Here is a 26,625-nt window from a genome sequence, read left to right as displayed (position 1 = left end):
TACAGTGTAGCCTTTGCCATGCTGCCCTTGGTATGGTATATCGTCGGTAGCAAACTCACAGCAACTACACAGGAGACTTGCGCAGTGCAAGATTGTGTGAATATCTTTACGAAGGCAATGAACGTGTGGAGATCTCTCTACGAGGGCGCTGATGCTGTTATCGAGAATGTTGCGCGCCTGATAAGACATATAAGACTTCAGTCCGGCCAGTTCATTTACGATTCCCCATTTGGAGGATGCGCATTGCGATCCCAGCCCTCCTGTGCCAACCCTACCCAAGTAATGAACGCACGCCGAAGCAGCACAAGTGGTTGGATATGCGCCTTGCTGAATCAACCGAATGTGTATGCAATAATTGTCACGGCAATCGATATCTCGCTCTCAAGCGGACACTATCCGAAATTCTGCGACCTCCCTGAGGCACTGCAGGCAGCGGACAACAGCAGTATCTTCCAGCTTTGCGTCTCCCTGGTTCCAAACCAGAGTTTGCTGCTAGACTCGTTAGTCAACAGCGAAGAACATGGGACCGATGCAGAAAGCAGAGACAACGTAACGATTGGTGAATCAAATCCAGACGAACTTCGGGAATCTTCAGTGTTGGCTGGCGCAGAACCCATGAGCGCTAATCGCTTTATTGCTTCTCAAACGCCACAAGAAATGCATGATTATGGCGTGGTGGAAATGCCGTGGGAGACTGAAAAAATCATTGAACTACTTCAACAGGACGGAGAAGTGGCAAGCACAGAGTGAAAATGAGAATCGACGAAATGAAAGTTGCAGTCTTCATTCGAAGAAGACATACTCTCATGTCTTCTATGAGCTGTGCTAAATTCCCATTTGCTATCCTGGGATAATTTTCCTTTGACGACGCTTCTACCCATTTTTTCCAGATCGCGTATGACGGCTCAACCGTGCCACGACAATTCGCGATTCTAGCTTTCGTTATCCTTAAGTGCAACTTCAACGATAAATTTCATAATCGCAATGTCCGGTTCACAGTAAAGTCAAATCAAAAATCTACTCGAGCGACAAAGTGTCAGTCTTTGGCTCGCGGCTGGGAATTTTCGCCATCGAAGACGTCGACAGATTATCTTGCGTTGCGAAGTCAAGCATGTGAATTCCATATGGAGTGATATGGCTGAATAAAGAGCACGAGGTTTGCCAATAATGAGCTAAATACTGTGCCTTTGAAAGTCACAGTTTTCATTTAACCCAATTAAAGCTCCTTGGAGCTCCTCCGTGTGGGCAATCTGGAAGTTTTGTCGCTATCCTCAAGTGAAAAGCCAACTATACGATGCACGTCAAGATGTAAATTAGATACCGGGGCGAGCAGTATTGTTCCTCTGGAGCCTGTAACATGCGGGAAAAGACAAGACAGCCTGCCTCGAGCCATGGGCCAAGATGAAAGGGTCAGCATGGTGGAGAATCTGTCGAGGTCGCAAGTTTTGCTGGCTGAAGTCCTGCGCACTGATCGGTCTAGATCGGACTCGTCCGCTTGGCTGTAGTGTGGCAGTCGAGCTCCTCTCAAAAACTTCGCCGATCCCCATTGATCAAACCTCCTACGCCTTGATCACACCTTCAACACGTTGATCTAACCTCCAACGCATCCAGCGAAAGTCACAGATATCGCACAAATTCCCGACGTGTTGGCCTCCGGTGAGTGAGCGATGGCAACCGCACTGAGTCCAGCTGATAAACGGACTGGCGCTGTGCAACTCCAGTGGCCACCGACGCGTGGTGCGTCGGGAGCAGTCTCGTCTTCGTACGATGACTGTATGGTTCTCTCAATCGTTCGATTAGCGACAATGGAGCTCCCTAATTGGAACCAGAGCGATGTCTATGACGTGTTATGGAGGCTTCTGGCCTTGCAATCATGCTGACATAAGCACATGCGCGCTTTGTGCGTCCTACACAAACGATTCACGCTACGATCGCCTGCACGAACGCTGCAGCGTATTCTTTCGTGGGTGCTCGCTTAATGAATACGATAGGACGCACAATCAGCGCTGGTGCCGCAAGCCTTCGGGATGACTGCAATTGCTCAGTTTTCGCTGCCGTTGGCGATCAGTCACCGATGGCGTTGGTTCTTGCTTCGACACATCGGAAGATTCCATCGCCTTCCGACTGCGACTCCCAAGGATTATTCAGACTCAGGCCAGAGGGAGATTAGATAGTGAACTCATAAACGTTAAACCAGCAACTGATATTTTAGCATGTTAACTCCTTCATCAACTTCCGCCTTTGAACTGGAACTTCTAATTTTCTTCAATTTCCATTCCAACATTTTGAGCCAGCATGCAGCCGGTTAGGACACGGCAGACCGCCTTTCTTGTGTCCAACCTCCACTGTGCATCATGTGTACAAAGTATATCGAAGGCGCTCAGAAAGCTTGAGCCAGCCCCAGTTTCGATAGGACATTCAATTGTCGACCACACGATCACAGTCACTCACTCTGACCAACTGTCAGAGCAAACAATCAAACAGACGCTGGAAGATGAAGGCTACGAAGTGCAGGCAATCATTGCCAACCCTCTGTCTCACAGCCCAAGGGTCCTTGCAGAAGATTCGGGCGAAGCAGGCCTCGAACATGAACGCCCAAAAAGTTTGCAGCTTCTAATGTCTAATACAAGTCCCAAAGCACAGCAACAATTGAAGGAACGTCATAGATTGAACTGTAAACAATGTCAACTCGAACAAGGAGAGGCGGCGCCCCAGCTTCCGGAGATCCAAATGGTGCACGATCCGGGATCAGCAAGTCTTGTCGCAATTGACCCTACGCCCAACTTGCAGACCTACATCGTAGCTCTCACTATCGATGGGATGACTTGCGCTTCTTGCGTGAGTACTGTTACAAAAGCAGTGGAATCGAAGCCTTGGGTCTCTTCTGCGAACGTAAATCTTCTCACAAAAAGTGCCACAGTCTGTATTCAGGGCAAGGAGCATGCAAATGAATTGGTATCAATAATAGAGGACGCTGGTTATGACGTTACACTGGAGAAATTAGAGGAAAAACCCGAACCATCGATGGACTCATCCCAAACGACGTTGCAAGATACTTGGAAAGCGACGTACACTATCGGCGGCATGACGTGCAGTTCGTGCGTTGGAAACATTACAAGGGCGCTGAGTGAATTCCCCTGGGTCAAAAGTGTGAACATCAGTCTTGTTGCGGGCAGTGCCGTGGTTGTTTTCACTGGTAAGGACCATCTGAAGGAAATTGCAGAGAGCATCGAAGACGCCGGATACGAAGCAAGCTTGAATCTAGTCACCGACGCAGGCCCTGTTCGCTCCCTAGCAAAAGCTAGTCGGACCGTCCAGATTCGGATTGAAGGAATGTATTGCGAACATTGCCCCAACAAAGTCATGACAGCAGTCTCGCGGTTTGAGGACGTCAAAGTCGAACAGGCGCCCACCATGAAGGATCCAGTCCTCACCATCATTTACATTCCCAGTGCTCCGGAACTCACCATTAGGGTCATTCTCGCGTCCATATCCAGCGCCGATACAGCCTTTCATCCTTACATCTTTCACCAGATGTCTATAGAGGAACGAGCGCAGAAAATGCACCTTCGTGAACAGCGGCGGATACTTTTTCGTCTCTTGCTTGCGTTCATGATTGCCATACCAACATTTATTATTGGAATCGTCCTCATGAGCTTAGTCCCGAAGCACAGCCCGCCTCGGAAATACATCATGAGTCCACTTTCTGGAGTGTCTCGAGCAGAGTGGGCACTCTTCATATTGGCCACGCCAGTGTACTTCTTTTCCGCTGATCTCTTCCACAGAAGAATGATCAAGGAGTTGCGAGCTTTATGGAGGAGTAGAAGTACTACACCTGTCATACAACGATTTTATCGTTTCGGCAGCATGAACATGCTCATTTCGCTAGGGACGACAATTGCCTATGCGTCTTCAGTCGCTCAAATGGCTGTTGATGCAGCATCGACTAGGAACTCACAGACTTCGGGACACTCAAATCCAACATACTTCGACTCCGTGGTCTTCTTGACCATGTTCCTTCTTATTGGCAGGTATATTGAAGCACACAGCAAAGCAAAGACAGGAGACGCTGTCGCCGAGTTAGGGAAACTCCGGCCAACAACAGCTCTTCTCAAAGCTGAAAACGGATATGCAACAGAGAATGGCCGCTTCTTGGATGGCTATCAAAAAGTCAGCGTTGACTTGCTTGACTGTGGCGACATTGTTCGAGTCCCACATGGTGCTTCACCACCGTGTGACGGTACCGTCATAGATGGATCTTCCACGTTCGATGAATCCAGCCTTACTGGGGAGGCAAAACCTGTCCCTAAAACCACCGGTGACGAAGTATTTTCCGGTACTGTAAATCTTGGGTCGGCAATTTCGATCCAGGTTACCAGTGTCTCTGGAAATTCAATGCTTGATCAGATAATGAGGGTAGTCCGAGAAGGTCAAACCAAGCGTGCACCTGTTGAGCGCGTGGCAGACAGCATAACTGGTTACTTCGTACCGGTCGTATGTTTTCTCGCAGTTGCAACTTGGTTTGTCTGGCTAGGGCTAGGTTTAGGTGGACAATTGCCATCCAGCTGGCGTGAAAATTCAGAAAGTTGGCCGTTTTGGTCTTTGCAGTTCGCAATTGCTGTTTTTGTTGTCGCCTGCCCTTGCGGCATCGGTCTCGCGGCGCCTACAGCACTTTTGGTTGGTGGCGGACTCGCCGCTAAGCATGGCATTTTGGTCAAAGGTGGAGGCGAGGCATTTGAAGAGGCAAGCGATTTGGACTGTATCGTCTTCGACAAGACGGGGACTCTAACAGAAGGCGGTGAGCCTGTCGTCACCGACTTCCTGCAAGTGAATGAATATCCCGATGTCGCACTTGGCGAAGAGAGTATCCTCTCTTTGGCCAGGGCGATCGAGGAGGACAGCTCGCATCCTCTTGCAAAAGCCATTGTCAATTTCAGCAAGACTCGAGTCACCCCAGACTATGGCCATGCAATTCGACAGGAGTCGACAGAATTCCCAGGCAAAGGCATCAAAGGAACCGCGCATCTTCCAGCGCCAAGTCTCATCTATGATCAAAACGTTGAGGTTATGGTCGGAAACGAGAAATTCATGAAAGAACATGCTGCGGTAATGCTGCCAGATGCTGCCATTCATCTCGACAAATGGAAGAAAGAAGGGAAATCAGTCATGCTAGTTGCTCTGAAGATGAAGATTTTCAAGACTCCGGACCGTCCCTACGGTTGGTGGGTTGTTGCTATTCTTGCGGTATCTGATCCAATCAGACCAGAAGCGCCACTTGTCATTCGAGAGCTCCAGAAGAGGAAAATCGACGTGTGGATGATATCTGGAGATAATCCAGTGACCGCATTTGCTGTCGGAGACCAACTTGGCATTCACCGTGAGAACATCATTGCGGGAGTTTTGCCTGCAATGAAGGCACAGAAAATCAAAATGCTGCAGAGTTCTCAGTCACAACATGGATCAAAGCGTGCAAAGGTGGCCATGGTTGGAGATGGCATCAACGACACCCCAGCGCTTACGAGTGCAGATGTCGGAATCGCAATTGGCTCAGGCTCCGATGTGGCCATCAGTGCCGCCTCATTTGTTCTCCTCACATCTGACCTCTCTTCTTTGTTGACGCTAATCGACCTGAGTCGAACCGTCTTCAGACGCATCAAGTTTAATTTTTTCTGGGCTTTGGTGTATAACCTCATCGCTCTTCCCATTGCAGCGGGCGCACTCTACCCAATTACCACCAATGGAGGGAGCCACATAAGGCTTGATCCTGTCTGGGCGGCCTTAGCTATGGCATTGAGCAGTGTTAGCGTTGTCACCAGCTCTTTACTTCTTAGGAGTAGACTGCCTGGAGTTGGGTTTAGGATTTCACGAAAAGAACAGAGAAACAGAGTAGAGTAATGATACCCATAGCTATGAATATCAATTAGCAGACCATTTTGAAGACAGACCGCGCCAGAACAGCCAATAATGTGACTTCAAAGCTCAACTTGTACCCCTACGTAACTGTCGAAGCGAGCAACTTTTCTACAAGCGGAAAGAAATCTGCCCTAGCCTTGCTTATAATCCTGCCAAGCAGTCCGGTCTCTACTGAGCCAGCCACGTTTGCTAGTTTCGCCACTGAAACAAGAAATCAAGCTCGCTAAGCTTTTTTGGCACGAGCTTGTCAGAGTTCACGGGCCAAGAATGTTGCATGGCGGATGACGTTAATCTGCAGGTTGCGCAGCCCCGGCCAGCCACCGCGTTGCGTCTAAGAGACACGCAAGGGGGCTGCACAAGTAATATCGTCTTTCAGGTTGCTTCTGATGTCAATTCTGCTCTCAGAAGCGCCTGACCTTGATCTTTTAGCGGAACGTATGACAGCGTTGCCATTCTTAACCGAGGAAAAGCGCTCTGGGCATCCCTCATGAGTACGGTCATCAACACCGCTGTCACGGTCTCCTCTTACATAGCTGCTACGCTGCTCTCGTATCGACATCGCAAGTCGTACCTCAGCAAGATCGAAATGCCTCTTGAAATCTCTGATCGCGTGTACAAGTGGTGCACATCCGACGAGTCTGTCAGCGCCTTGTTGGCCGCAGATCCCACAATTTCTCCCAAGGACGCGGCTAAAAAGTTGTACGGCCACGTCAAGGTCAGTGTTACGATTGAGAAGCCGCCAAAGGAGCGGGTGACAGCGACGGAAGGGGAGCTGCAAAAGGCCTTGGAGTGTGGAAAATGGGGCCCGACAAAGCCAAGCGAGCTATTTTTGAGGATCTATCACGATGCCGTGTGTCCGCTAGAGCATGATCCATTGATGGGCTGTGTGAGCCCTAGCTTGATGGGTAGCTACGGCGTGATACCGCTGTCAATCATCGCGCCTCTACCAGATCTGGTCAGACATATGGTGAGAAATCTGTCAACTTGTGGACCGTAAATGGTCAAGCTGATCAATCCAGTCCAACCTAATAGCAAGAGCAGAACGAGAAGTGTTCTTGGCAACCAACTACTGGATTCTCTCTGATGCGTCGACCTTGATCACGGACGCAATGCGGGAACTTTCGAAGCGAGCAGGAGAGCGTGGACAGAAGATTGTCATGAAGATCATGTACGACCGCGGAAATCCCAAGCAGGCGTTGCACAACCACCAACTTGTTTCGCCATCGGAGTACTCCACGGGGAAAGTGTGTATTCCACCTCCACATGAGATCCCCAACATTGACCTTCAAGTCATCAACTTTCACCGGCCAACCTTTGGGACATTTCATTCCAAGTTCATGGTCGTAGATAGGAAGTACGGAATCGTGTCGTCAAACAACATCCAGGACAACGACAACTTCGAAATGCTCACCCACCTGGAAGGCCCCATTGTGGACTCGCTGTACGACGTGTGTCTGATTTCGTGGCACGAAGCTCTGCAACCTCCACTACCCTCGTACAACAGTCCTGCCTCGGAGGGTGGCTATCCGTCATTCACAGACCCCTCGTTTCGCTCCCTTTTCGATGCTGAAGGCAGGTTCATCACCCCGTCACGTGGACCTGCACGCGAGCTTCAAGAGGTAGTTAAGGACGGTGAGCAAGCCTGCCTGCCTCTTCACGCGCCAAATGATCCACACTACGATGCCACTATTGCCGAAGAGATAACACGGATGCAATCCGTGCTATCGCCACGCGATGGCAAATCACGAATGCAGCTTGTCACAGAGCACCTCAATCGTGCGACGCATCAGAGTTGTGCCGGCACGGCACCAGAATGTAGACCGGACGAGGAAATGACGCCGTACATTCCCCATCCCGTCTCGGATCCTTTCCCGATCGCGTTGGTGAACAGGAAGCCATACGGAGCGCCGAACCACCAGTGCGTGAATACGCCGCAAAACGAGGCTTGGCTATCGGCTGTGCGCAATGCGACACGCACCGTTTTCATACAGACCCCAGACCTTAATGCGGAGCCTTTACTCCCAGAACTCCTAGCGGCAGTGAGACGCGGTATAGAGGTCACATACTACGTGTGTCTTGGGTACAATGACGCTGGAGAATTGCTACCGAAGCAGGGAGGACACAATGAGATGGTTGCGAACAAACTGTACACGCAGTTGCAAGCCGAGGAGAGAAAAAGGCTCCACGTCGGTTACTACGTTGCAAAGGACCAGACGAAGCCGATCCACAACAAGTTCAAGGCCCGATCGTGTCACAGTACGTAGTATCATCCCCGTTCACGTTGCCATCTGAACGAGGAACGAAGAAGCTAACGAAGTCCACGCAGTAAAACTCCTCATAGTTGACTCTCACATCGGCATCCAAGGAAACGGCAACCAGGACACTCAGTCTTGGTACCACAGCCAAGAGACCAACATCATGATTGACAGCCCCGCTGTCTGTGCCGCATGGGAAGAAGCGCTTCGTCGGAATCAGAACACGCACCTATACGGAATGGCGAGCCAGGAAGACGGTATATGGAGGGACGAGCACGGTAACGAAGCAGAAGGCGCAATAGGCAAGGATCCTGGTCACTTTGCGTGGGCCAAGGGGATCATGGGGGCAGTGAACAGAGTAAGAGGCATCGGGGGATTTTAAATAATTTGACGAGCGCGATTATGTTCTTCCGGGTTGTTTGTAAGCGACGGCGCCTGATGGTTTTGGATATTGCGTTCACATACTAGCTTGCAATGTGTGCCATTGCCGCTAAAGCTCTTTTACTAATGACTTCGTATCGTCAATGACAATTCTCGCCATACGTTTCAGCACGTTTCGGTGATCGGCTTCTCTGTACTTTTCCCATGTGTCCAACCCTTCCCTTGCACTAATACTTAGACTTTCGTATCCGCTCTGAATGACCTTTCCAACTTCTCTGGGGCTCAGGTTTTTCTTACCCTTGGTCCTACCATCCCCTTCGAGCAAAGCATGATAATGCCTACTGACGCTGATAAGCGTTTCCACACTTGACGCCGCAGAGTCGCCAGACGAGGATGTCCCAGATTTGGAAGGACCCAGAGAATATGCATCACGAAATTTAGTTAGAATATCGCCCGTCTCAACCAGTTTGTAGAAAAGGTCGTCGTAGGATGCGGTGTCCGGGAGAAAGGATTCACCCGTTGAGAGGGAAAGTGCAATCAAGTTGACGAGAACGGAAATCATTTCATGTGAGCGGTATAAAGGTTTGATATCCGAAACGTAGGTGTTGAGGAAACGGATGAAGGAAAGTAGTGATCGCCAGAGTTCGGACCAGTGATAGACTGTAGGCCAGATGGTTAGTCTCCAATTGAAAGCTATCATCGGATATGAAAGAGCTTACCGAGTCGTGACTTGGACCGTCCCAAATAAGAGATGATACGTAATAGCACGCCGAGCATCAATCTACAAATTCCATTAGCTCAGGTCTTGGTGCTTCTACGTTCGCAGAAAGAACTATTGGTACGAACATGTACAGTTCCACATCTAGCCTTCTCTTCAAATTGTGATTCACTCCATCCACGCAAACATCCAAAATTGCTGCCATCAATACTCTGCTCGTCTGAACAAGCGGTAAAAAGGGCTGTCTTTGCCTGCACAGTCTTACGCGGGTTTGGCTTTCCTCACTACAAAGTCGCTTCGCCAGCGCTTGGTCTTCGACTAGTATTTGCAGCGTAAAGAGAGTCAAATACGTATAATGAGCCGCGCGGGTGGAGCGGTGCGCGTGCTGCAGGAGATACGACGTCAGAGATAAGTAGGAACTAAAGGGCGGGGCCGTATTGTTGTCTTCGGATTTAGTATCCGAGGACGATGCTGTAACAAAGCTAAAGCAGAACATTTTGTTCGCGTTTGCAAAGTCATACGTCGATAAAAGTAACGTCGCTTCTGATCTGGGGAGACTCGCAAAGCGTTTTTTCGCTTCCTCGGGGCTGAGTATCGAAGTGCTCGAACGCGGGCTGCCGGCTAGCGCACCGAGGCCAATGTAGGCAAGTGTGCCACCTAAACTCCACCCTTCAGGTAGGTCTTCTTGTATCTCTGTGTACCGGGAACGTGCGAGAAGACATGTTTGACCTATACAGCCCACAAGTTTCTTGATTGCAAGCTCGTTAACGAAGTCGTCCAGGCGGAGACGGTACGGGTTTTGAAACTCAAACTTGTTGTAGTTTGCAAGGAGGCCGAGAAGAACGAAGGGCGAAAGACTCATGATGCTTTCGGGCGCATCCTGAACGAACTGCTGTGTGTAAGTTGGGAACTGACGTAAAGAGAACCAAGAATAGCAGACCTTCATGAGAGAAGGAAAGAGGTCTCTGTGCGTAAAGTATGTGACCAGTCCGGTGGAGTACGCTCCAGAAACCATTGCCAGTGCTACCTTGATTGCCTTCAACCGCACCTGAACTGCTTCGTCTTCAGCATAGCCTAGACATCCGAGTCAAGTCCACCATACCATTTCTACCTCCTCTAATCGCCATATCCAGCGTAGCCACGAAGTCCGAAAATACTGCATCCGCATCATGCAGACCCGCTAATACCGAAATGATGTCCGAGCTCGGGTTCGTATATCTTTTATTGAGGACCGCGCCCAGAAAGACGGTTAAGGTCTTATCGTCACTCAGTAAGCCGTGTGTTCGCAATTGTGGGGCCGCATACATGAGGACAATTTACTCATACATCGAGAGCATGTTCGTCACTGGGTTCTTTCCCATCTTTAATGCGCACAATTGCACGGGTGAGGAGCTGCTGTGGGTGCGCGTGAAGGTGTAAGAAGTCATCTGGACTGAGAGAAGCGAGTATCTCTGACAAGGATTTCGTATCCGGCTTATGGAGAAAGAATTCTTGCCAAAAGCCTTCAGACTTTTCGCCCTCGTCATCTTCCTGTCGTAAGATTTGGTCAACCAGCGTACTCGCAATCGGATCCTTCAGCGGAGATGTTACGGACCTTGAAGAGAAGCTCGTACAGGCTCACCACCTTAGGCTGGAACGACTGGGGCCGCGCTTGTTGAGACAGTGGTGAGGCCTCCATTCATGCAACTAGACGACTAGATACAATCGTTGGATTGCCTCGTCCTCACTTCGTGCAAGGTGGCAGAGCAAACTGGCGACAATATTCGTGTAGACACCTTAGGCAGCCGAGGCTGAAGCCTTGTGCTTGGTAATATGACGCGGTCATGAACTTGGCAACAGGATGTAAGCACTTGAAAAGCACGAAAATCTATTGAAGTAGCTAAACATGTCGGAGGATATCCTTTGGTAATGCTTCACTCTGGCGTGGAACCTTGAAATCCTCCATGTCATGGAGGAATTTCTGGATCGTCTTTTGGCTTCCTACCGCACCGAGACTAGCCTTGCGCGGCTTTGGCCGCCGCCAAGCGTCCAGCTTTGGCCTTTACAGAAAATGTTAGTCCAGATCTCCAAGTCTTCAACATCGATTCTCCGCACAACCCAAACGGTTCTGGCATCCTCACATTATGGCCACCGAACTTGCGCGCGCGCTACCAAAGCCGAAACATGTCAGCTACGAGGAGCCTGCGCCTGCCTCGAGGGCTCCTCGTGTCGTTCCCGCCTCTTCGCTCGAAGGCCAGGTAGTTTTGAAAAAGACGAACATCCCACCGTACGGAAGTCGTTCGAACTGGCGGCCGCGCAGTCAGGAAGACTTTGCCGATGGAGGCGCATACCCTGAGTGCCACGTTGCGCAGTACCCACTAGACATGGGAAAGAAGAAAGTGACCACGGCTGGAGCGTTGGTACTCAAATCAGACAAGTCGATCGCGGAAACGATTGCAAGACAGGGACACAAGGACTCCAGAATCGTACATTCTTCATTCAAGGACTTGATTCCGTTGAGGGCAAGAGCTGATGCAGGAGAGATTGAATTGTCAAGACCGTCAGAAGAAGAAGTCGAAGCTACGAGGAGGAGAACGGAGGAGGCTCTGCAGGCACTGGTAAATTCTGCATCTGCAGCCCAGAAGCCAAAATCGATCAAGAAAGCAAACGATGAGCCTACATATGTTCGGTACACGCCACACCAGGGGCAGATGGGGAAACACAACGGGCCACAAAATGACAGGATCATCAAAATCGTGAACAGGCAGCAAGATCCACTTGCACCACCCACTCACAAGATTAAAAAGATTCCTCGCGGACCGCCATCGCCTCCTGCTCCAGTGATGCACTCACCGCCACGCAAGGTTACACGCGAGGAAGCCGAGCAGTGGAGAATTCCTCCAAGCATATCGAACTGGAAGAATCACAAGGGTTATACCATCGCTCTTGACAAACGATTGGCTGCGAACGGGCGCGGTCTCGAGGATAACACGATCAACAACAAGTTCGCCGATTTCGCGGAGGCACTGTACACAGCGGATAGGCTCGCACGAGAGGAAGTCAAGCAACGTGCACAAATGCAGCAGAAGCTTGCCGAAAGGGAAGAAGAACGAAAGGCAGAAAATTTGAGGCAGCTCGCTCAGAGAGCACGAGAAGAGAAAGCGGCTGCCGCAGCATCGAGACGGTCACGATCACGATCACACAGTCAAGCTAGGAGACGGGGTAGCAAGTCTTCCGGCTATTCTTCAAATAGCGAAGATAGTGAGTTGGATTCGGAAGAAGAGCGCGTACGCGAGCGCGAAAGGGCACGTCGCGAACGCCGGCGTGAGAATGAGCGTGAACTTCGACAACAGCACATGGGCGCGGAGCGAAGAGTGCAGATGATGGCCCGTGAAGCAGGACGAGACATCTCTGAGAAAATCGCTCTGGGGCTTGCCAAACCTACCGTCTCCGGCGAAGCGCTGTATGATTCGCGGTTATTCAACCAATCCTCTGGTTTCGCGGCGGGATTCAACGAAGACCAGATGTATGACAAGCCCCTGTTCCAAGCTCAAGATGCTCTGAGTGCTTTGTACAAACCAGGTTCTGCTCAGCAAGATGACGGCGAGGATGAAGGGCAAACGTACGAAAGGATCACGAAGACCAAGAGATTTGAGGGTTTCAGTGGAGCCGCGGCGGGAGAGGAGAGAGAGGGTCCCGTGGTATTCGAGAAGGAGGTGGCAAGACCTAGCGCTGGAGGGAAGCACAATGCCGGAGACGATCCGTTCCAGATCGGACAGATGATCAGTGACGTTACTGGCGGTGGCGGTAAGAAGAGATACGGTCTTCAAGATGATGAGGACCGTGAGGAGAAGGGCAGATCGAAGAGAGCGAGGGTGGACAGTGATGAAGAATGAGGAGCCGTGTAACACTTTTGTAGAAATATGACAATCATTGAAGTCAAATGGTCCAGAGAGGACCTGAAAGATTTGACAGCGGGCGGGATGCTTTAATCGTAAGAGTCCAACAGAGAGTATTTGGAAGAGTTGGAGCATATAGCCACAGACACTAGGAACCTGGCATATCAGCAAGCACAACATACGCAGGACGTGGGTCAGGAGAGACAGGCCTAGGTTGAAAAGCATTGGTGAGGGAGAGTGCAGTTATTCGGTCGTCGATTTTGTTTGTCACATGAAGACAAGAGCACAGCGTGCTTTCAAAGGAACCATTTGTTCAACGCTCTTTTGCGGCTCTGGAAGGAAACACAAACATTTTTCTGGTGTTTCAGGTCCATATTATTGCCGCTTCACTTTCTGTCGTTCGTGATGTTTAGTGGAAAGGTTGGACCCCCCTTCCCTCGTCGATTGCATATTGAGAATTTTCTTATCGTTCTACATTTTCTGTGACTGATATCCCCCTTCCACATAGTCCGTAGTAGATGGAGATAAGAATCATTCCAGTCGCCCAGAGACACCGTGCTAGCCCGAGAGGTTGAAACCTGGCTCTCAGTCTCGGAGTGGATTTTGAAGGATCGTGTGAGAATGAGCAGGCCCGTATCTCTGGAATACATATCGCGCACCTTGACTCAATCGGCCCCCATGACAATTATAGATGCCGTCTAATTTCTTACGTGTGACCGCTCGTCACCGCGACGCGAATTCGAACGGGCATAGATGCTAATGTAACTGGCGTTTGCTGTGTGGTCCTAGCCTGACCTCAGGGCAAATTGCAGCAGCCCGACAGTCTGCAAAACCCTCTGAAGTCAAGTCTTGCACAGAGAAGTCGAACTCGATAAAAGAGGCTTGCGAGACCTCCAACGGACTCGTCACTCTGACATAAGCAGGAATGGGTCTCGTCGTCCAATGCAACAGAGCTCTTCCCAGCGACAAGACTTCCAAGCAAGCCGTGTGCGGGGGCCGCGGCTGTGAACGCAGAAGGTGACGACCTTGAGACCCTTGCAATACTGGGAGGTGGTCATGCATACGAAGTGCACCGCTGATCAGTCGCATGGATTATTGGATTGAGGAGAGTTTTGGCCCGGTCGAGCGTGTTCTGTTCCCTGCGTTTAGTACGGCCTGAACCACATGTTGGAGGCAGCCACAAAAGCGACTCTGCGATAAAAGGATAAAGTATTACTATGTGCTAGGGAATCTCGGTGTTTTCCTTTTTGCCATCTGTAAAATTGCTACTTTGTTGACGCTCTGGAGCTGAAACCCCGTTGATTCCTCCTTCTCAGCAGCAATGGCAAACCTGAAGCTGGAAGACATCCTCCGTGTTCGACCCATCTCCCTGTTCTTGGTTGCGCCATTTATTCTCGTATGAAGACCATGACAAGGAAAGTGATCTTCCGAAGGAGAGCTAATTTATTGCTCAGTTCACTTCCAAAATCGCTGTCCAGGTCATCTACAACCTCTATTTTCACCCCTTACGAAAGTTCCCAGGTCCGAAACTATGGGCTACAAGCGAGCTTCCGCGCGCCGTCCTGCGCTTGAAGGGAACGGAGTTGTGGGAACGATTAGAGGCTCACAAGAAGTATGGGAAGGTAGTTCGCATTTCGCCAAACGATCTCTCCTGGATTGATGAAGGTATCTGGAAGGACGTTTTTGCGCATCGACAAGGTCATGATGAGTTCATGAAAGACATCAGCGATAGAACTATGCAGCCTAATGGCTACACTGGAATCCTGATGGCGGATAGAGAAAACCATTCAAGATACCGGAGATTACTCTCGTACGCCTTTTCGGAGAAGGGAATGAAGGAACAGCAGCCACACATCATCAAATATGTCGACTTGTTGATGAAAGATCTCAAAGGCATTGCTGGAGATGGCCCACTGGATTTGGTCCAGTGGTTTAATGTGCGTTTCACCAGATTCTCAGCCGGAAGATCGGGCAGAAGCTGACATCACTTCAGTTCACAACCTTTGATATTATTGGCAAGTTGGCCTTTGGCGAGGACTTTGGCTGCCTCAGAGAAGGGAAAGTGCATCCATGGATTGAGATGATCTTTGGGAATCTCAAGAGTCTAGTTATCATATCGTGTATGAGGCGGCTAGGATTTGAATGGCTGCTTCCGTACCTGGCAACAAAGAAACAGATGATTGGACGCATATACAATTACAATTTCGCAAAAAGCATGATTGACGAACGCGTGAAGCGGGGATCTGACCAAAAGGACTTTTGGGACAATGTGCTCAAGCACTCCGACAAGAAAACCGGCATGAACCAGGATGAGATGGTGTCTAACTCTTCAAACCTGGTGCTTGCAGGATCTGAGACCACGGCCACATTGCTTTCCGGTTGCATATATCAGCTGTGCAAAAACCCAGAGACGTTGAAGAAGGCCACACAAGAGATTCGCACCGCGTTCTCATCCGATGCCGAGATCGATCTGTTCTCAACCGGACAACTTAAGTATACACTGGCAGTCCTCGAAGAGACAATGCGCATCTACTCGCCTGTGCCCTCCCAATCCAACCGCACTGTACCAGCCGGAGGAGACACGGTTCTGGGCTATTTTCTTCCCGGCGGCACGGTAATTAGCTTTTCGCAGCACATTGCAAATCACTATCCGCCATACTGGACTGAACCGGAAAAGTTCTTGCCCGAACGCTTCCTAGGCGATGAAAAATTCAAAAACGACAACTTTGCAGTTATGCAGCCGTTCAGCGTAGGCTCTAGAAACTGTATCGGTAGAAACCTCGCATACTCTGAGATGCGGCTGATACTAGCGAGATTCTTGTGGAATTTCGACGTGCGTCTGGATGATAAAATGATGGAAGGCAAAGAATGGACAGATCAAAAGACCTACATCCTGTAAGTGAGCTTTATTTTCCCCTGCCACCATCGAAAACCTTGTCAAGGACCGAATATGCTAATTGAACTTTGATAGATGGGAGAAACATCCTCTATGGGCCAAACTTACCCCAGTCCACTGATCGGTGAAACTCACTGGCATCAAAAACTCACCTTATCCGTCGTACTTGTCATAATCTAAAAAAGCGATTTTCTATCATCTAGTATCTCTCGCCTTGTTCAGGTTCATGTCACGCCGTCTTGGTAGGATCAAGTCTGGCAAGCCAGGCGTTGGTGCTTCGAGGCGACCCACATGCTAGAGGTGAGACCATAGTCAGTCATTCTATTTGTGTTATCATCCCTGCTCAGCATGGGTCAAGCTGTTCTGGTGCCTTTTTTTACTTGTCAATTCACCTCGAACTTGTGCTATTGCGGGGTAAATTTGGAACTCCATCGAGAATTGGGGGCCAATTGTGGTCCTGGTGTAGTGGATGCATCCACTTCACTACCCACGCTTACGTTTCTAAGATCAACGGCTGTCTTACAACAATTCTTATCAAACTCAAATGGCGTCTTGATCTCTGAAGCTTGATTTTACATTTCCTTCCTTGTTTTTAAATTGACCATGTCCTATCACTCAGTTTCTGGCGAGATCCATAGCGCTGGGAGCGAAAATTTAGAAACCCTCAGTGAGCATAAATACGCCCAAGTAGCATGCGAAGATGTGGATCAAGAGAGGAAGGAGACATCGAATGTGAACATAAAGCAAACACCATCTTCATCAAGTAACTGGACGAACTCCAGCTTCAGAGCGCACAATGCCTCAAGTCCCGCGCTCGAACCACGGACCACACGAGCCTGGGCATGGTGGGCAGAGGTGGCATCTTGCTTTGGGATGTTTAGCAGCCTAGCGGCGCTCGTTATCACGCTGGCAGTATCGAGGAACAAACCGCTACCGCAACTCCCCTACTCTATTTCACTTAACACCATCATATCCTTCGAGTCCACAGTTTACAAGGGTTTTCTAACATTGATAATTGGGGCCATCATCAGTCAGTCTCAATGGCTCTGGTTTCTCAAGAGAAGGAGTTTATACGATCTCGTCCGATATGACGCTGCTGGGAGAGGCCCTTTTGGCTCATTGCTTTGGATTCTTAAGCACCACGTCCGATCGCCTCTCACAACTTTAGCTGCGCTCGTAATGATCCTATCGCTGATAGTGGATCCATTTGTGCAGCAGCTCGTGGGGTTCGTCAACTGTGAAAGCAAAATGACCGGTCTGCCCGCGCAGTTCAGCAGTGCAACTATTCCTAGAACAAACTATTACTCACCGCTTGAATATCACCTGGACGTCGGTGCTACTTATATCAAAGTGCCCGTGGGAGTCCAAGATGCCATTTCGGCGGGGGTCGAAGGAACCCCGCAAAGCGTTGACTTCAACTGCTACTCAGGAAACTGTCAGTTATCTTCTAGAGCCTGCAATTCCAATCAAGGAGACTCGGCGGCAAAGTTACAGAACTCTAATACGCTCGCGTACTTTCAACGGAGTGACTTGAATGTGCTAATGATTTGATTAGGCTCCTTTAGTGAACCATATAGTACACTCGGCTTCTGCCATTACTGTGAAGACCTTTCGGATCAAGTTCAGTTCAACAAGACCTACAGGAAGGATGATGAAGGGAAGAATCTGACGGGCGCTTTCAACATCACATCTTTCCTCCCGGATGGCTTCGCTATCACATCAAGCACCTATGAGGCATTTCCAAATCAATCATACACGACCGCCAATACTCCTTTGATGTCAATGCGGCTCAATGATAGCTACTGGGCGGAGTTTATCGTAGCCAAAACAGTGCGGAGCGGCTGCGAGGACGGATCTATGAATGGAAGCTGGGCATGCCAAGGCTATGGGGCAGCAAAATGCACACTGCGCCCGTGTGTCAAGACATTTCAAGCGAATATAACGGGCAACGTAATCAGTGAAACTCTACTGGAATATTCAGATCCACTGATGAGCTGGAATGGAAGTGAGAATTTGGCATACGTTCCCGGAGACAATAGCACTGCCAATTATGTACTTGGGCTTCTTGATTTGCAATGCACGTCAGATGCAGATAAAGAGCTAATAGCTCAGAATTATACCTTCAACTCCACTCAGCGTTGGATTCCGTTCAGCTACGATTATAATATCAACCAAAGCATGGTTGAACCTCCACAATATCCCGGCACGTTGATCAAGAATGGATGTCTTTATCTCTTTGAGACATTTCTGTACATGAGCATCTACGGCATATTCCTCAGCGATTTCTTCGACGGCACTCTGGAAGGCACCATCCAGATCAGCGATCAGCTGATCAATGCTGTAGGGCCTCGAATCCTCGAGAAGATGTATGATCAAACAAACGGAACTTACGACCTCATTGATTCGACCTTCGAGGGAATGGCGACTTATCTGACCAACTATATCCGAGAAAATGGAAATGCCGCGTACAGCCAACCCGCCGAAGGAACGGTACTGCACTATGCAACATGCGTTCAAGTTCGGTGGTGGTGGCTTGCATTTCCCGTTGTCCTAGCCTTCATTTCCCTCGTGCTACTTGTCTGGATAATCGGCGCGGTTTCTATTTCCAAGGTTCCAGCGTGGAAGTCATCTCCGCTCGCGATTGTCTACCGAGGCCCGAACAATCAATCCTTCACGTACAACATGAACAAGGCCTATGAATCAACATCGAACGTCACTTCTGATCGAATGGATGATTTTGAGGCTGCAGCCAAAAAAGCTGTTGTCAGACTTGGCGGAGCAAACGGTGAACTCCGGTTGGAAAATCTCACACACGATCTCCACGGCGATGAAACCAGGATGTAACTTGCCTGAGGAAGTTAGGTTTGATTACGAAGAGCGCGAGTATTTTGTAATTCGTCAGGGTGATCGACCATGCACGCCACACATCACGGAGATAGAATTGCGATTACAAGCATCCACATCCCCTTCATTCTCTTGTGACTTTTGTCATGACAACTTGCGCGGGAGGATAGTCCATTCTACTGCTGTTTTGGAATACCCGCCGGTTCATTTGAAATCGTCGCTACGTGTATCCATCGTTGCGGATACAAATATATTACTCGCCATCGGAACACAGCATCATGATCCAAGGTTTGAGGTTTCCTGTTGACATAATCTTGTAATCAGGGAACACTTTGTCGAGCAGCCTTGTGATGAGAGAGGAGATCAACTTTGAGCTGTGAAGACGAATCCCTCGATTTCCAGAATGTGAGGTTCTCTCGTTCAGTATTGGGGGGTAGTATTTGCTTTATGCCCGTCAATCAGATCACGACATTTTTGATCGATCTTGACAACCCATCGGAGTTTCATGAAACTCAGCGGAGGTATCCCTATTGCATCAGAAACAACAAGCTCTGACTGCCGGCTGCACTGAATATGTCTGTGAGCGTCTCAAGTTACAGGACTTCGTCATGGATTTGTTGAGTTTTATAAAGGCGCTGAGATGCAAGGCCCAGATGTAAAATATACGTCGTTTCTTCATCGCAATATGCACGACCGATTTCCAAGTTGCTTTTACGTAGCGTAACAGATCGCCTTTGCTATGCTTTTGCACTCATTCACGATGATCACCGCTGTTGTCTATCTACTGGCGTTGCTCCTGAAAATTCGTCAGCATATTGTCAACAATGCCTAACTCTGCGGGGGAAGAATGATACTAACCGATAACCCACCCAATCCCGCTTGCCAGCCCGCCAGTGACCACATTTGCAACCATGTCCCTCTTCCGTATCCTGCCTTCTCCATCTTTGCCATCGCCCTCACTCCCTGCGGCTGACACGTGTCTCGTATGCTCCGGTCCTCTATTTCCAAAACCGCCAGGCCTTGAAGATCCACCGGCATGGCCTCGAAGCGGGAAGGCTGTTCTTGAAAACGCTGCCGCCGCTCCTCTTGCAACATCGAAGAGCCCAACGGGAGCTTCCTCTCTTCCCCCTCGTCCGACTTCTCGTCTAGGCTGCACAAACGTCCCTGCATCTGTTGTGTTCACGAATGCGCCTGGTACACCCTGTTGCTCAGCCCTGACGTTGAACGCTTGTTCTTCGGCAGACTCTGCCGCTTGGAGGACGCGCATTTCCTCCTCGCACTTCCTCCATACATTAAGCACCTCAGGAAGGGCATTTGAAGGCGCCAGGAGTAAGGTTTGGGAAAGAAGTTCCATGCGCTGCTCTAATCGGCGAAGTTTTGGCGGCGTGGCTATGTTTGTTGACGCGGAGATTGAGCTTGAGGAGGATTTGTGTCGTCCTGCTGCGAGAGCAGCGCGCCAGGAAATGTCATCAGTTTCAAAACTTCGAGCCCCTGGTTGATTCATTGCGGTGAGTCGGTTGACTACATAGGAGTATGCTGTTTCGAAGTCATCTTCTTCTAATGCAGCTTCGATCGACATGCCAATTACTCTTCTCTCGGCTTTGAGTTTTGCAGCTGCAACTTGTTCCGGAGACTCTCGTCGCCTCGTCGATACTTCAAATTCCGCTAGCGCGTCCTGGCCGATGCCAGAAGCAACGAGGTTGGTTGCTATGCCTATCAAATCATCCAGTTTGGTGTAGCTCCGCGGATTCTGAGCAAGAACCTTCTCAATGAGAGACACAGGGTCGTTTGATACACGGATATTTACAGGCTGGAAGGGCACGCCGTGCTGAAGCGTGAGTTTGTAGAAGGAAAGCGCGTGCGTAGCAGCGAGCAAGGCTTCGCACCGCGTAAGCGCATCAGACGCAGGGAAGTACTTTCGAAACGTCGTGACAATATCAGATGCCTTTTTTACCCCACTCCTAGTCCTGTTCCCGTTGCTAGCATTGTCGTAATGATGCAGAGCCGTCTTCAGGATGACAGCTTCGACGTCCTTTACGGTCAAGCAAGTGAGCGGAGAGAGTTCTTCGATATATGCTTGCGCAGCGAGGCTATAGGCTCCGGCATTGAGTAGAGCGCCAAGAATCTCCCCCTCTAACCTTCCTCTTTCTATCCTATTAAACACTCCGTTACCAAGCTCATCCTCTTCGTCGTCTCGAGGCAAGCCCCAGCCCCATAACCAGATAAGTCGTGATCGTACAGCAGCCCAATCTGCGTCGTCCATTTTTGACGTCGCTCCAAGTGTATGAAGTACTTTCTTCACAATGGCTAATTGCTCGTCCGCGTCATATTGAAAGCGGATTCTGGCTACCGCAATGACAGACAAGCGGTTGCTCAACTCAAGAAATACCTGGGAGGATAGGACCAGAAGCTCCAACAGTGCAAATGCCTCTTTCGTCGGTTTTGTGAGTAGGCTTTTTTCGTTGAGCAATGAGTCCAGTTGCAGTGCACCACTGTTCGGGAGATCTTTGAGTATCCCTTTGGCATTTTCAATGACGGGCATCGCTTCCCCAGCCGCGCTTAACTCTGGAGGTGGGTCGAATTCCATGAGATTTGCTATTCGCACGAGCAATGAGTGTGCATACCGTATTGTAGGCTTCGAACCATCATCTGCAGCATACACGGCCGCAAACACGGTTTGTGCATACCGCGCTTCCAACTCGCCTTGATCTTCGTCATCAAGGTACGCATTGCTTTCATATCCTCCCAAGTCTACATCACCGGGTCCATCCCAGCCTTGCACAGCATCCGCTACCGCTTGCAGATTCTTCGCTGCTGCACGCGAAAGCCACCTAAGCGCACTATCCCATTCGTTTTTGAGATTTCTCCTCCTCTGCTCCTCACTCATTCCGTCATCCTCAAGATCATCCCCATGGCTCTGGGAGTCTGTATTTTGGACAGAAGATCTTCTTTCTCTTGTTCGAATTCGCCCGCTGAGCTTGCGTCTCTTGCGCGAACTGGTTCCATACATCCACGGCCCAACTAGATATTTCATGTCCCTCGCCAGCATTGACTGTCCATGCTCTGTGTCGGATAAGCTCCTGCTCAGTAACATCTCCAGTGCCTGCTCCACATTTGCATTCTCCAACTGCTCTAACGACCATGTTGCTTCGCCCACGTTATCCGCGTAATATTCGTAGCTAAAGCGTAGTAACGGTAGAACGGTGGATATAAACCATGCTTTGAGGAATGGTCTGTCGTCAAGAAAGGGGTCCAGTAATTGCGGCAAAAGGGTGAGGATTCCAGCTTCTGCAATGCGATGCGCTTTGTGGATCAGAAACCTCCCAGCGAGATCGTCACATGCGGCTGCTGGGAAAGATGAGTGGTCCAGAGGTAAGAGACGTAAATGTTTGGCCAGTTTATGCGCCTTTGCGTCGGACAGCTCGTTCACACTCGAAGTGTCTAGCTGGATGTTGGGCGAAGGTTGTTCAGCGCCGTCTTGTTCTTGCGGTGCAACGCCTAAAATCTCGGCAACAAGGGGAGTATACAGCACCGGATCTACTGTTTCAGGGAGATATGTGAGAATCAGACGCAGGGCGAGCTCGGGCTCAAAGGCGTCGCGTCGATACTGGAGTAGCAAACGGAGCGCATCGAGGTTGGACTCAGAGGCATAAGTCGCGGCGAGGAGGACGCAATGGTCTGTCGAGAGATTGAGCAGTGTCTCTGAAGCCATGATGAAAAATAGCCTCTTGCTATCCAGGTACCATGATATAGCTAGGAGAGTGCCGTAGAAAGCATAAGCTTGCGTCGTTGACCAGAAATCAAGATCGAATTGCGGCCAGCAGGCCCGTTTCCTGATTAGGACAGAGAGTTGGATGACGTTGAAGCTAGCTACGAAAATATGCTTCGAACTTAGTACACACAGTGATCGTGCAAACGACTTGAAAACTACTAAGTCTGGGCTTGCTTTGGTATCGTGTCTGTAATAATTTCCTCGTATATGTAGATCTTGTTGCCTTTGATATATATACAGGCTTTCTGGAAAAGGAGCAACCACTGCTGTACATCAAGATTTACTCGCGCACCATCTTTCTGCACTCATTCCATACTTCGTGATACGCCATGCTCTTCGACCTCGCATACGCCTCCAGTGTCAAAGCCAACCGACAGAATGTTGTCTAGAAATCCGTCACTCTGCAATTATAACTCCAATCGCCGTCTCCTCCCCACCGTAAAGGCTCATTCTTAGGCCCGCCCACCTCTCCAGTCTTTGGGTTCACATCCCCTTCAAACTCCGGCTTAGCCCCCATCCTTATGTGGGGATGTAATTCTTCTCCATCGCCGGTTGCCTCAACTCGAGGGTTGATCTTGGCTACATCGCCTGAAAACGAGCCGGTCGGCTGCGTTCTCAATCCATCCAAGTCCGGAGCTGACGACGACGTAGACGGCGAGGGCGTGCTAAATGCGCCGGCCGACTGCTTTTGCAGCTTTTCAAAGATTTCTTGTTCCTCCTTTGGCAAACGAGGTGGCGCCGGCGAGGATGACCACGAACTGCGCGTCGAGGGCGTGGATGTGAAGCTGCGATGGCAACTACGAGAGACGGTCACCGGTATTCTGCGTAGGCGGTTCATTGTGTGTTGACACAATTTAGCTGTTTGGTGGCGAGAGAAGCGTGGAAGATCGAGTCGTTTTTATGTGTCTCGTGTCTGGCCGAAACCGACCGCGGATCATGTCGGGCCGCGAGGCTAGCGGCAAGGCTAACCTCTACCATCGTCACGTCCAAGATGACTGATGAGCAATCGAACAAAGAAAGCATGATCATCTCAGCAGTTTTCTTTACCTATCAAAATTTTCATCCATCTCATCCATTCAAAGAGCGTGGTCAAAGAAAGGTTCTCACCGTGGCCGAACAATTTGTCTTTTTTATTGTGAACGACTCGTAGGCAACAAAGATCACAATCACCACCAAAGCTTAAAAAACATGTCAAGTGAATCTCTAAATTTCTGCATGTCCTTGATTATTCGCATACTATCGGTATATACTCGGCTGAAATACTAAATTTTTTTTCCCCCGATGCATGCCTTCAGCATAGCAGATAGGAAGTTGAGAAACGCGATTCTACTACGTCTCTAGACAACAACCGTTTATAAAGTTGCCTAATTCTACAATGGGAATTAAAGTGCAGCCCATGCGTTTTGTTACGAGTTCGCCTTTATTCGGCTGTCAATTCCGCAATCCTCCTTTCAATATCTGGCACGGCTCGTAGCTGGAGGTCCAATTCTTCCTTCTCACTGTTACCAGCGTCAGCAAATTCATCCACAAAGCCCACGATTAGCGGTTGCACTTACTCCTCGAGCTGCAGTCTCTTCTCGGCATCCAACTTGGTGAAGATATAATGACCCTGCCCATCGAATTGCAGAATTTTCTTGTGATACTTCCACAAACTCCTTCTATGGCTCACCGTCATGAGAGTAATCCCTAACCGCTTGGCTTCCTCATACATGACCCTTTCAATCTCCAATGTAACACTGCTCGTACACTCATCCAGGATCGCATACTTGGGCGCATGGTAAAAAAGACGGGCCATAGCAACGCGCTGCTGCAACCCTCCCGAAAGAACATCCGTCCATTCGGCCTCAGCGTCCCATCCACCCTGTCTTTCGACTATGTGCGAGATTTCGACAACAGAAAGAATCCGCATGAGGTCCGCATCCGTAACTCCTTTGGACCGCATGTCTCTTAGAGAGTCTGGATAAATGATCTGTTGCCTCAAAGATCCTCGACTTAAGTAGGGCCGTTGGGGGATGTAAAAGATAGCTTCCGGTGGTGGTTTGCGCACCGTTCCACCATACACTGGCCATAAACCTCCCAGGATCCTGAACAAACTCGACTTGCCACATCCATTTGGGCCAACAATCAAAAGATGTTCGCCTGGCTTGACACTGAAGCTAAGCTTCCGCACGAGGACATCGCCGTTGGGTGACACAATTGGCACGTTGTCAAACTCAATGTCATCGCCTTCGATGATCGTTCCACGTCCACGAAGAACTGCAGCATTCTCCTCCGTGCCCGCTGACGATACCAGATTTTTCTCAAAGTGGCCGGCTTGTACATCCTCTATGACGTCGAGGAGAGTAGCTACTCGTGAAGTGTACCCAGCCAGCTCGGTGATCTCTTTGTAGGAGAACATGACTCGTCCAAATGCGTCTGAAGAGGAGAGAAGCATCCGTCGATTCGTCACGAAATTCTCCGTGCGATCGCCTATGGTGTTTCCGCCCGTTGCACTGCCCGGAACCTTGAAGAATACGGGCACACTACACAACATCAAGCCCAAAGCGCCCCAGAAATACTTGATGACGAAGTCTTCCATGATGCCGTGGTAGAACCTGCGCCTGAGAATGCGGTTCACGTGTTTGATCAATGTGAAGTAACCCTTATCCAGAGTATCTTTTTCAGCCTCATGGCCGTGATATAGCGCAACCTCCTCGTTGTAGTCGATGAGTCTAGAATGCTGGAATCTGAATTCACCTTCTAGCCGTGCTTCATCAGCTACATACTTCCCAAAGGGAGGAGTAAGTGCGCGCATCACGCTTGCTGAGAGCTGGACGATGAGAGACATTGCAAACAAGCCTTCGCCACCCACGGAACGGGAAAGAGACCAGTTGTAGATCAACATGTCAAGGACGGGCTTCGCGAGGTTGGAGTATAATTCGGCGAGGGAGTTGGAGAACTTAGCCACGTCAACTGTGATGAGTTGATCGGCGTTCTTGATTCGATCATCGAGAGCAGAGAGGGTATAGAAAGTCATCTGAGACAGGTATTTGTTGTGTATGTAGTTCGTGAGCCGAGTGCGGTACTGCAGAGAGAGTTTGCACTGATGATAAGAGAGCTAAGGGAGACAGCATAGTTAGTTTGTGTTCAGATACGATGAGACGACAAACGGCTTACCATGGAGTTTGTGAAGGTAGCAGGAATGGCAATTATCATCCACCAAACCAAGCCCTTCAGAAATTCCTTGCCTTTCCCTCGCACCAGGCTGCTAACGAGCTTTCCGTCCATCTCAGCCACATACACGCTGATCAGTGTCCTTAGCACAAGAAACACGCTATGGCTGATCAAGAGCCTCAGCTCCTTGCTCTTCCATCCGGGTATACAGATCTTCAACAGCCTCATCAGATTCCGGAAGAATTCCCTGTTGATCTCCACCTTTTTCTTTGCTGCCGCATCTCTACCCGTACCACCATGGCGTCTTCTTGCCTCAGCTTGCCGTAAAGAGGCAGCCTTTTGTTCTTTGATAGCATGGTTTATGCGCTCTATCAGGGCGACGAAGAGGGTAATGTAGACGACGCGGGATATGCGCGTCCGATTCTTGACGTAGACGCTCGCTAAGTCTTTTGCAGCCCTCTTGATCACGTTTTCCGAAATCGTGGGTGACATGGGCAGCTTTGATTGAGCTGCCATGGCGACTGAAAAGGCTCAAGTGATGACTGCAGAGTCTGGCATTACCAACTCATGGCTGGGGCTGGTTGCGTCCAGGCACTGAAGCTGGGGTTTTATGGAGATCCAGAGCGGCTCGAATGAATGCGAAGAGTCCCAATCGTCGTCGCTGTGGAATGAGGGATCGAAAGCTTCGCGCGCGCAATCAAGGATCGTGCTGCGGACTGCGTGAAAGAAGCGACTGTGGATCAAACGGTGGATTACATAGTAGCATGTGATAGAGGTCTGTGATGATGTACGAGGTCGTACCCCAGGTCCTCCAC

General features: G+C 49.8%; 9 protein-coding genes across 12 annotated transcripts; 5 read left to right on the top strand and 4 right to left on the bottom strand.

Annotated features, from left to right (window-relative positions):
- Positions 1–1,544: 1,544 nt before the first annotated feature.
- Positions 1,545–5,944, top strand: PV09_02885 (uncharacterized protein). Its single transcript, XM_016356004.1, has one exon. It carries the CDS (start codon positions 2,296–2,298, stop codon positions 5,893–5,895), a length of 3,600 nt encoding a protein of 1,199 aa, XP_016216310.1. The 5' UTR covers positions 1,545–2,295; the 3' UTR covers positions 5,896–5,944.
- A 329-nt stretch (positions 5,945–6,273) lies between these two features.
- On the top strand, positions 6,274–8,706 carry PV09_02884 (uncharacterized protein). Its single transcript, XM_016356003.1, has 3 exons — positions 6,274–6,880; positions 6,933–8,169; positions 8,240–8,706. The coding sequence occupies exons 1-3, from the start codon at positions 6,401–6,403 to the stop codon at positions 8,548–8,550; spliced, it is 2,028 nt and encodes a 675-aa protein (XP_016216309.1). The 5' UTR covers positions 6,274–6,400; the 3' UTR covers positions 8,551–8,706.
- Positions 8,566–10,985, bottom strand: PV09_02883. 4 transcript variants are annotated; one of them, XM_016356000.1, is made up of 7 exons: positions 10,862–10,985; positions 10,573–10,797; positions 10,370–10,523; positions 10,208–10,320; positions 9,396–10,156; positions 9,269–9,330; positions 8,566–9,209 (listed from the first exon to the last, which is right to left on the bottom strand). In XM_016356000.1, exons 3-7 carry the CDS (start codon positions 10,392–10,394, stop codon positions 8,659–8,661), a joined length of 1,512 nt encoding a protein of 503 aa, XP_016216306.1. In that variant the 5' UTR covers positions 10,395–10,523; positions 10,573–10,797; positions 10,862–10,985; the 3' UTR covers positions 8,566–8,658. The 4 variants fall into 4 exon arrangements, with proteins under 4 accessions (XP_016216306.1, XP_016216305.1, XP_016216307.1 ...); XM_016355999.1 differs by having other exon boundaries at positions 10,594–10,797; XM_016356001.1 differs by having other exon boundaries at positions 10,208–10,523.
- Positions 10,986–11,349: 364 nt separating this feature from the next.
- Positions 11,350–13,502, top strand: PV09_02882 (uncharacterized protein). The gene has a single exon (XM_016355998.1). It carries the CDS (start codon positions 11,391–11,393, stop codon positions 13,140–13,142), a length of 1,752 nt encoding a protein of 583 aa, XP_016216304.1. The 5' UTR covers positions 11,350–11,390; the 3' UTR covers positions 13,143–13,502.
- A 691-nt stretch (positions 13,503–14,193) lies between these two features.
- PV09_02881 (uncharacterized protein) lies at positions 14,194–16,411 on the top strand. The gene is made up of 4 exons (XM_016355997.1): positions 14,194–14,541; positions 14,600–15,082; positions 15,139–16,040; positions 16,117–16,411. The coding sequence occupies exons 1-4, from the start codon at positions 14,467–14,469 to the stop codon at positions 16,160–16,162; spliced, it is 1,506 nt and encodes a 501-aa protein (XP_016216303.1). The 5' UTR covers positions 14,194–14,466; the 3' UTR covers positions 16,163–16,411.
- On the top strand, positions 16,389–19,617 carry PV09_02880 (uncharacterized protein). Its single transcript, XM_016355996.1, has 2 exons — positions 16,389–17,476; positions 17,597–19,617. The coding sequence occupies exons 1-2, from the start codon at positions 16,645–16,647 to the stop codon at positions 18,883–18,885; spliced, it is 2,121 nt and encodes a 706-aa protein (XP_016216302.1). The 5' UTR covers positions 16,389–16,644; the 3' UTR covers positions 18,886–19,617.
- On the bottom strand, positions 18,243–22,719 carry PV09_02879 (uncharacterized protein). Its single transcript, XM_016355995.1, has 2 exons — positions 19,744–22,719; positions 18,243–19,681 (listed from the first exon to the last, which is right to left on the bottom strand). Exons 1-2 carry the CDS (start codon positions 22,595–22,597, stop codon positions 19,650–19,652), a joined length of 2,886 nt encoding a protein of 961 aa, XP_016216301.1. The 5' UTR covers positions 22,598–22,719; the 3' UTR covers positions 18,243–19,649.
- An 86-nt stretch (positions 22,720–22,805) lies between these two features.
- PV09_02878 (uncharacterized protein) lies at positions 22,806–23,547 on the bottom strand. The gene has a single exon (XM_016355994.1). It carries the CDS (start codon positions 23,493–23,495, stop codon positions 23,043–23,045), a length of 453 nt encoding a protein of 150 aa, XP_016216300.1. The 5' UTR covers positions 23,496–23,547; the 3' UTR covers positions 22,806–23,042.
- A 306-nt stretch (positions 23,548–23,853) lies between these two features.
- Positions 23,854–26,604, bottom strand: PV09_02877 (uncharacterized protein). Its single transcript, XM_016355993.1, has 3 exons — positions 25,814–26,604; positions 24,214–25,754; positions 23,854–24,156 (listed from the first exon to the last, which is right to left on the bottom strand). Exons 1-3 carry the CDS (start codon positions 26,324–26,326, stop codon positions 24,078–24,080), a joined length of 2,133 nt encoding a protein of 710 aa, XP_016216299.1. The 5' UTR covers positions 26,327–26,604; the 3' UTR covers positions 23,854–24,077.
- Between the last annotated feature and the right edge of the window lie 21 nt (positions 26,605–26,625).

This window comes from Verruconis gallopava, assembly GCF_000836295.1.
Source record: "Verruconis gallopava strain CBS 43764 unplaced genomic scaffold supercont1.7, whole genome shotgun sequence".
Lineage (NCBI taxonomy): Eukaryota > Fungi > Ascomycota > Dothideomycetes > Venturiales > Sympoventuriaceae > Verruconis > Verruconis gallopava.
This window is presented reverse-complemented; position numbering and strand designations above follow the sequence as displayed.